Here is a 10,288-nt window from a genome sequence, read left to right as displayed (position 1 = left end):
TCCAATCACAATCCAAAAAATGAGCTGTCACTACCATGTAATTTATGTTTTGAACGGATGTCCAAGTATCGGTTGTGACACTTACCCTTTGGCCTCTGATCGCACTTTGTATCTTGGCTTTCTCAACTAAGAATAGATCATAAACCATACTTGCAACTTTCTTTCGATCAGGAATTCTAAATCTCGGTTGTAATTCATGCAATAATTCTACAAACCCATTCCCTTCGACAGCCCTAAAAGACACTTCATCAACAATCACATACCTTGCCAATTTCAGCTCACATCTTTTCTGATTATATGCATGAGGAACCAAGGCATTTCCTTGCCCCATAGTCTCATTTGTCAAAATAGTTTGGCTTTTATCATCTGTACTCGCTTCGTAGAGAGGACTCGATTTACACCTCTTTACTAAGTGGTTTTTTAACCCACTAGTACTCCCATAAACTGTTGGGATCTCAACTTTGCAATATTTGCATATCCCTATTTGTTGTATGCTCTCATTAGCCAACTTTCTTGTACTCTTTTCACAATGCTCCCAAAATATACTCCTGGACTGCTTAGGAGCTATAGGAGGTTTTTCTGTCAAAGAGTTTCTTAATCGTTTTCGAGCTGTAGACTCTTGTGTTTCAGATTCTATTGCACTTGATGTTTGGGACGGACTTGGAAGAGGCATATTAAACTCCATCCTGAAAAAAAAATAAAAATTGAACACTTTTTCGAGAGCATATTTAAAACTTTGAATAATGAGCTTTTTAGTTAATAAATGATAGAATAATATACATAAGGATTGTGTATAAAGATGATATTCTGGTATATTTACTAAAATTTTAAAAGTATTAATACAAGTTATAGAAAATTTGGAATAATGCAGCTTTATTCTTATATAATGGAGAAATTATTTTGGAGATACCGAAAGAACAAAATAGGTGAGGCAGCGTAGAGTTTTCTCATCAAAACATAAAATCTCCACAGTTTAGTAACAGCAACATAAAATATTTTTGACAGGAAACAAATTATCTATCATCACAAGAGCTACATTTTGGTCACAAAACATGGGAAATATTCTTTAGTTTCAACTAAGAAAAATTTTAATACACTAAATATTCTTTCGTTTCAACTAAAGAAAAATTTTCCCATGATTAATACACTAAATACACTATCGATATCAAAGTTCCCATGATTAATACACTAATCATAGGTACAGTATCGGTATCAAAGTTTCCCATGATTAATACACTAAATATTCTTTAGTTTCAACTAAGAAAAATTTTATACATGATCTGTACATCTGTCCCCTAAACTATATAAATCGGCAGCTCCAAATAGTCCAATCTCCTATCAAGTAAATCAAGAAATAGTCAAAATAAAAAGGGATTTACCTCTCACAATCATCGATTTTTCGTTTCTTTGTGTAGATTTTCCGTTGACTTCGATTCAAAAGTAAGGCTTAGGGTTTTTTTCTTCAGAACGAGGCTTTGAGTTTTCTTTGTCGAGATGATGAAGATGAAATAAGAGTGGGTGGGTTTTCTTGTCGGGTTGGTTCTTTCACTAATTGACTATTGGTTTCAGCCCATTATCAAATTTAAAACAAGCCCAACACATAATAAAATTACAATTGAAAGTTTTGCCCAAATAATTTTATCATAATAATTTTTCGGTATTTCGGTATATACCGAATTACCGAAAAATTAAAAAAAATATACCGATACCGATACCGAAAATTTCGGTACGGTATAATACCGTACCGAAAATATACCGCACCGAAATTTTCGGTATCCCGTTAATATCGGTAAATGCGGTATATTTCAATACGGTATGTGCGGTATACCGAAATTTCGGTATTTTTTCCCAGCCCTAACTATTTTACAAAAAAAATTTACATTATTTAGTTTTAACTAATATAAATCTATGTTACTCTATCTTCATAATAATAATAATAAATAATTGATAATAATAAGATTATTATATTAAGTACTTTTATTTAAAAAAAATAAAATGATGATGATAATGGTAATAATATTAATAATTAAAATAGTAATGATAAAGTTACATGTCAACGTTAATTTTAAAATAATAGAGCATCAATAATTATTATTTATGTTATTTTAACAACAACAATAATATTTCTTGAGCAAGCTATTATTTCGAATTTTTAATTAAAAAATATTTGATTTTAAAAATAATTCTGTTTCATTTCTTTTCCATTTTTTTCGATATTAATAGTTGCAATGAAACTCATCTCCAGTATATTTCAAGATTGATTCAATTCATGTTAAATACATAAAGTATAAAAGAATTTAATGCATATATCCCCACAGACACAAGGCGGACCAGTGTGACTTGTTTTTTTTTTTTTTTTTATATTTTTTATATATAAAATTTTGTCTTTATTTTCCTGTAACCAGAGCTCTATTTGTTAATATTAACTCAATCATAGTTTAAAAAATTCTAGTCCAAATAGAAACGAAAACCTGACTCCGTCACTGCCCACAGATAATCCAAAATAACTTCGTTTTTCATCTTTACATACACTAACAATCCAGTGACATACAATTACACAAGCACATATATTTTTCTATCACATTCATTAGTTTTATAATGATTCACAGTGGAAAAGCAAAATGCACATTTTGCAATAAATAATAATACAAATAACACCAACTTTTCCCATAGCATATAATTGCCATTTCCTTGCCCTGTTTGATGCTTCCGGTGTTCATAACTTGGTACAGTCGATAGTCCTTTACCAAAGTACACAGAACTAGAAAAACATAGCAGAAAACATGGCTGGAAATAGCATATATAACCCTACATTAATCTTAAAAGAAGCGTAGACGACAAAGAATTTGCATGCATTTTGATCAGTCTTCGTAGGTATATTATATATATTATGTGATATCATCATCCATTTATTCACAATTTGGATTCCTCCCAGGCCCGCCGTAGTAAAAATGAGTGCCCCATTCACTATTGTGAGAGCTCAAGATGTTGTAACAATTCGAGTTTTCGGCGAGAACCAATATGTCTTGGGCTGTGGTTAGGCTGTTGTCCGAGTCCACGATCTCCAGATTTCGAAAATAGCTAGCTTTTCCGAATCCGTCTTGGGCGAACTGGCCCGAGCCCATCTGAGTCGTCGTGTGTTCGTCGTTGGTTCCCGAATTTACAATCTCCCCTCCCCACTCCACCATGGTGGCCCGGTCTGCTAAGTGCGTGAATAGCTCGTTGGGCCAATAACCCACTAATGTATTGTCACCGAATCTCATCCACCAGTTTCCTAATTTTGGATCCTATGTGGTGGTCAAAATAACAAGGTCAGAGATCGATCTGCCATGCAGCCATGTCTCCTCTAATATAGTCAAAAATACATTCTAATACAATAATTTAGCTTGTTCTTCACCGGACCATGTCAGAAATACTCGACACCTTGTCGACATTTCGATGAAAAAAGAACTAAAATCGCAAAACAAGTCACGTCGTTATCGTAAAAATGCATGTTTATATACCTTCCATATGAGAATGGTGATATCATATTGATTTCCTCCCATGGATGATACTGGAGAAATAGCTGCGCCTATAGCTATTCTACTGTTTGTTTGCACAAATCCTGAACACAGCAGATTGTAGCATCCTGTTGCTTGGTATGCATCACTCTACCATCAAATAAATGTTCTTCATCAGCTAAAAAAATTATATTATATACACTAAAAATATTAATATATAAAGTTTTAACATTATTAATTACTCAATTTTTTTAGTTTTTTTAATTCAGAAAAAATTCACAATGTTTTTATTTTTATTTTTATTTAATTATATATTGTTCACAAATTCCCGTAAAAGTTAATTTTTTTAATGTCATGTTATTGCCTATTGGGTCCCTCTTCACATTATTTCAAAATAACAAAGTTGATTAAATCTATAATTTTTTTTATTTATTTAATAAGAAATTAACATATGACAGAGTCGGTGGTTCAAATTTGAATTAATATTTGAAAATTAAGATAAAATTAATAATTTACTTGACCTTGGAGTTAGAACTCGTGCTCAAAGTCATTGTCATAGCTTTGACTTTTAACAAGTATTCATTCCCATAATAAATTAGTTGCTTCTCAAGTATTCTACTAATTATTAATCTATTATGATTAATTTAATATTCGATTACATTTCTTTTTTCGATTGTTCCAAATATATAACTCAATTTCTACGTTCAATAGTTTTTATTTACTTTGTTTTAAATAAGATTTTTATTTGCAAGCTTTTGTTTTTCAATAACAAATAGGATTATATATATAGTTGAGACGTTTAGAATATATTAATAAATTATAATTTCTTAAAAAAATAAATCTGAAACCTNTAGGTGAATAGTCTTGGCCTGTTGTCACCATAAAGCTCCGGACTAACCTGACTAGTGGAACAATCCAAGTTTCAGAAATTCAACTCAATTATTATTAATTATTAAATCCTTAAAATAATATTCAATAAATGCATTCCTACTTGTGAAAAGGAACTTTCATTTGTATTAAATATTTGACCCCATTTCGAATTCCCATAATAAATAAAATATGAGATTAGAATTCCCAAATAATTAGTTTTACATTTATGACTGAAAACTATTTTTTTAAAATTAATATCTCGTCCCGAAAGTTGAACTTTATAAATCAAGAAATTAATATAATTTTGCATTACAAAAGCTAACTAGTATTGGTGTGTAAATCTACGACTATTTTATGCTAAGATCGAATCGAATCAGTCGAGGTGTTTAGAGGGAACGATATCTGCCTGAAGAGTACTGATTAACATAGGAGGTATTTTATTTTTTAATCTCGGTTAACTCTTTTCTGAAGAAAATGACCTCTTTGAAATACACTAAAGGACATGAATACACTTGAAGATGTTATTTTTTTTTTAAAAAAGAGTTGATCGAAGTTATTTAACCAATTTTCTCGATTAAAACATATATAAGGGCTAAAATTCAGATTTTAGGAAAAAAAAAATATACATAAAAATTCAATTTTCATTATTTTTTTTTTTGAAGAAAATATATATTTTATCGAGCAAAATTCAACATAAATGGAAGAAGTACCTGCCAGCCTGCTTCGATACTGTTGAGATCCGACCCATCAAAGGATCCGGAGAGAACCCATATCTGGGACAGGCTAAACTCGTTGACCGTCTCGATGGATGGGTCCCACACGTTTATCGTAGCCCTCGCCCCATACACCTCGTCAGACGCCGTCGTATAGGCTATCGCATGCTTCATCAAAATTATTAAACATTAAATTATTAAATATTTTATTTGCTTTTAAAAATGCCTGACATATTTTTATTCTAACAAATTTACACTATTCTCTAGCTTAAACTCTTACATATGATTTAAAAATCATTTTCAAATGTCAATTTTTTAAAGAATCTCTTGCATTGCAAGACACTTTATGTATAATCAGATCAACTCATCTTACATATTATTTAATATGATATATATACTCTTAACAATTATTGCGATTTGCGTGTCGTAGGAAGATGGGATTATTGACCAACTTGCATTTAGAAATATATAGTGTCCTATCACTATCACACATCCCACAATGATTATGCTCGAAAATTGTTCATGAAATGTTCAATTTAGAATTTAGAAATACCTTAGTAATAAATTGGAATTCTAATTAAATCATGTCTTCAAACTGATCAATGATATTCATGTTCTTGAACATGATTCGACATTTTGATCATGAGCAAATGTGATGCTTGTATGATCAGACGAAAAATACTAAAAGTATATATATCATTTTTTTTATATTAAATTAAAGAAAGATCGTTTTCGACGTCAAATTTAATGAAGAAGAAGTATATTCTAAATACCTCATGGCCATTACCGTTGACAACGTCCGGCGCATCGACGGAGCTGAGACGGCTAGCAAACTGCGCCATTCCGGCAGTCTTTTGCTTCTTACCAAAATCATACAAAGATTTAGCCCTCAGCACATCATGCGATGTACTCCGCCTTACGGGTATTGTACCTTTCGGGCATCTTTGCCCGTTTTGGTGCCACATTTGCCAACCCGCCGCCCCTCCCATCAATCTTTCATCAAAGCTATTACTGCTATTTGTTTCTCCGCTAAATCCATCTGTTTTGACAGTTTTCATCACCTTTGGCATTTCTGGTGCAACCCTCTGTGATTACACAATAAGTAATAATCTTCATTATTTAAGTATAGAGTTTTTTCCCCCTTCATCTAGACCTATTAAGCCACATTATATCCAACATATTCCGAAATCAATCATACGATAATATTGATTCAAATGTCTTGAATTTTATGTAGCTCATCTGATTCCAAGATTTCAAGTAGTATCGATAAATTTTAGGCGGGCACGATTTCCTTAATTGGATCCATTAATTGTTTGTATTGCTTGACAATATGATTTGTCGGAAGTAAAGGTATTAAAGAACATAGGTGGTTGGTAGTTGGATAAGTAATTAATAATCCAAGAAGAAACAGCTGAAAGTTTGCTTTACGATTAATCAAAATATTAAATAGCAATCCACTTTCCCTTCCTAGCTTATAGCTAGCTAGAGTACATTTTGTGTCCCTATTTTGTGAAATATAGAGACAAATGTGATCAGGGATGGACTCATCGTCAGGGAGCAAGGGATTGATATATCTAGATTAATTACCCATCCGGTGAAAATTAATGTTTGAAATTTTATAAATATTTTTTCTAAAAAATTTGAAATTCTTGAGGAGTAAATTATATACCTGGATCTTGTGTTTCTGTAGGAGGGGATGATCCAGAGCTGGCTGTTTTCTTTTGTGAATACAATCTATGATATCTCCATCTGGGCTCTGAAAAAAAAAAGTTTAAATCGCATAAATTCGATTCATTGATCTCCCAATTGAACATCAAAGTTAGTGAGATTCTTCAAGTGCTAAACAAAATATATATATTCAAATTTCATGAAAATTGTTTATATAAAAAACTTAAACCTGAAAACCCCAAATCACTATATTTTCTTAAAAAAAGATTAAATTTATACAATAATATCATGTATATGTATAGCTTAATTACCTGAATGGTGAAAACAGGAGGCTTGTTAATCTTGTCCAAATGCCTTTGAATCCTGGCAAGTCTCAAGCTGCTGACTTGTTTGTATTTAGTGTAATTCAAAGAAGTGGAAACGGCCATTGTTTTCTTGGAGAAAAGCACGAGAAAAAATGACAGAAAGACAAGGAAAAGAGAACAGCTCTGAAGAATACTATTACCACTGTAACTTGGACAAGAAAACCTCCCTTGTCTTACCACAGAAACTCTTCCCATATCTCGTTCAGTGCCCAAAGAACTAAACTTGTCTTAATCTCAAACCATTGTACGTGTTGCTAGAATCGAAAACCCCAAAAACAGCCCAACACAAAAAGCAAACCACAGAGAATGACTCCTATATTCAACCCTTTAAAAAGTTCACTCTCTCACACACACAGTTCTTGGAGATTATAACCTCTCTTCCTCCTCTCTCATGAACACACACGCAGTGTGCGTGTAGGAGTTGTGGTCATATTCTGCATCAAAATCGTGATTGCCTGCTACTGCTGCTGCTGCTCTTGCATGGGATTTATGTATCTAACAATGACATGTGTATTGTGTGTTGTGCTTATATACACATGTATATATATATGTGTGTGTGTGTGGTTGATTGAATTTACACGCAGTGGAAGATTAGTAAGAGGAAAACAGGAAAGATAGGTGGTAATGAGAAGAGTATAATCAAAGGGTATGTTGTAAATGATCCAAACCTACCACACCTCAATGTTTCAGAGCTCCTACACTCTCTCTTCTTTATGGCATCAATGCATCTGCCTCCCCCACCAAACATTTTTAGCCATTAATTTCCGTCTTCTTCTTTTTATTTTCTTTCTTGTTTTATATATATATTATTATCCAACATTATTATAATACTTATTTCACTTCACTCCCCTTCTTTTGATTCTAATTTTCTTCCCTTTTAAGGTCTACTTGTTTTGCTTTTTCTTTGCTTGAGGGTTACGTACTTGAAATTTAATGGAAGAATGACTTCATTAAAAGTCATAAGAAACTTAGAGACACACGTTTTTGGTATGGTTTCTTTGTCAATTATAATGCATGTTTTCATAATTTATAAGCATACATATGTATTTGATTATCAATTATTGATTAGGTGTTTAGATTATTGGTAGAAGGCAGCTGGTTACCAAGACTTTAGGTAGTATTCGATTGGACTTCTAACTCGACTCAAAAGTTATGGAAATTGGTTTTTGTAGTATTTTTTAAAAATGTTGTTTGGATATAATTTGGTGTCCGATAAAGTGATGTTTAATCATGATTGGCAAAATTCTTAAAGTGAAAAAAGGATCTTTTATAAAAATTATAAAGAACTCGTGATTCTATAACGATTATGTTTTGAATAATTGATTTTAAATAGGAAAATAAAAGATGTGTATGTGATGTATCCAAAAAAAGATGCGTATGTAATGTAGCCAAAATATAATTGTTCGACTACTTAAAACGGAGTAAAAAATCTACTAACTGAGCTCTTAAACTGGACTAAATAGTTGTAAACGACTGACACGTAGACGGATCCTCATAATCGTAGAACCGTAAACATAAAATTTTGTGGGTAGTTACTTGTGTCACAAATACTTATAAAAAGCGTCTGAAATCCAGACATATATACTTCTACGCTCAAGTCAGAAAACGCTATGAAATTCTGTCAAAGCTAGAGAGCTCAAATGAGAGGAATGAAAATGTACTCTGAATATGCGAGATGTTCATGATGTTTTGGAGTGCTTAAGGGCTTGGGCTTTCGCATACACTATGAACCTTAATAGTTTTTGGCCTAATTAATTTGATTGAAATATTGAAATGGGCTAGATAATAAAATGGGGTTTATAATATCAGTACAAATTTCTTCTCTTATTATGATCACTCTAAACTCAAGATCTCAATATAAATAATTCTTTCGAGGTCAGTTCTTGACCTCCAATTCACGCCTAGTCTACTGTAGATGGTGTGGATAGAAAGTAATAACACTGTCTTCAAGTTACAATCAAATCCTGTGGAAGGTGACCATGTAGTGCATATTACTCAAAAAACAGATGGAAGGGCAACGAAAATGTAGTTTATATTTATTAACCAAAGATTGATTAATGCGTTAACTTATATTCACCATATGACCCGTAATGAATTAATGCTTACATTACACATTCTAGCTTACTCTTGAAGACAATTCTACAAATTAAAACAATATCAAATAACATATACTTTTAAAATAATAAGAAAATTTTTAGCATAAAAAATAATATTTTTTCATGGTTGGTCTAAATAAGATATTCGTCTCACAAAATTGATTCATGAGACCGTTTAACAAAAGTTTTTGTGTTGCTATTATAACATTTTATTTTAAATTAGTTAAACATAAATAAAATTGACAATCCCGTGGAGGAAAGTTCTGTAACTTTTTATTTACCATTCCTCAACTAGCCGAGATATAAAATCAAGAAAAAACAAAAACAAAAAAACAATCTCCACACGTTGACTTCTTAATTTATTAATTTTCACCTAAAAATTAATGAAATATAGACAGCATCTAACAGCTTGGATTAGTAATTTAATTCAAATTATTAAATAATAATAGAAGTGGGTTCGGAGTAATTTTAAAATACGGAAATTCTTTATTAATATAAAATTAAAATACAAAGTACAAATAATATAATTAGGAAGACGAGTTTGGGGAAATTTTCAAATCTTACGTACATAGGGGGTTCGTGTTGTGTTAATAAACCCCCTTATCCTTTAATTATATTATAATAATGTATTAATCTCAATGTAGGGTTGCAGCTCCGTTGACGATTTAATCCCATAACAATCAATTAATCAAGAATCTCCACTATTGATGAAAAATTGTCGCGCAGATTTTTTTTTGAGTAAGTCTCTTGTGAGACGATCTCACGAATCTTTATCTGTGAGATGGGTGAACCCTACCGATATTCACAATAAAAAATAATACTCTTAACATAAAAAGTAATACTTTTTCATGGATGACACAAATAAGAGATCTGTCTCACCAAATACGACCTTGGAGACCGTCTCACACAAATTTTTGTCTTTTTTTGTTGTCTTTTGGAGAAAAAATAAAAAAAAAAATTGGAACGTGCATAATTGGTTGTTTGTTGAATAATGTAACTCGTGGTGACAAATATAGGAATTATGACTCCCAATTAAGTTTTCATGTACACTGTAGCTTGAATATTATGTGCGAAAT

The 10,288-nt window shown here is 31.6% G+C and overlaps 1 protein-coding gene across 1 annotated transcript; it reads right to left on the bottom strand.

The window, feature by feature from the left end:
- Nucleotides 1-2,587: 2,587 nt before the first annotated feature.
- LOC140990576 (protein neprosin-like) lies at nucleotides 2,588-7,859 on the bottom strand. The gene is given in 7 exon segments (XM_073460334.1): nucleotides 2,588-3,287; nucleotides 3,504-3,669; nucleotides 4,349-4,398; nucleotides 5,081-5,251; nucleotides 5,857-6,168; nucleotides 6,753-6,839; nucleotides 7,063-7,859. Coding segments are annotated over 7 exon segments (1,413 nt in total). The 5' UTR covers nucleotides 7,312-7,859; the 3' UTR covers nucleotides 2,588-2,909.
- Nucleotides 7,860-10,288: the final 2,429 nt, after the last annotated feature.

This window comes from Primulina huaijiensis, chromosome 12 (genome assembly GCF_012295235.1).
Source record: "Primulina huaijiensis isolate GDHJ02 chromosome 12, ASM1229523v2, whole genome shotgun sequence".
Classification (NCBI taxonomy): Eukaryota; Viridiplantae; Streptophyta; class Magnoliopsida; order Lamiales; family Gesneriaceae; genus Primulina; species Primulina huaijiensis.
The sequence above is the reverse complement of the archived record's forward strand: the minus strand, read 5'-3'. Positions and strand labels throughout refer to the sequence as shown.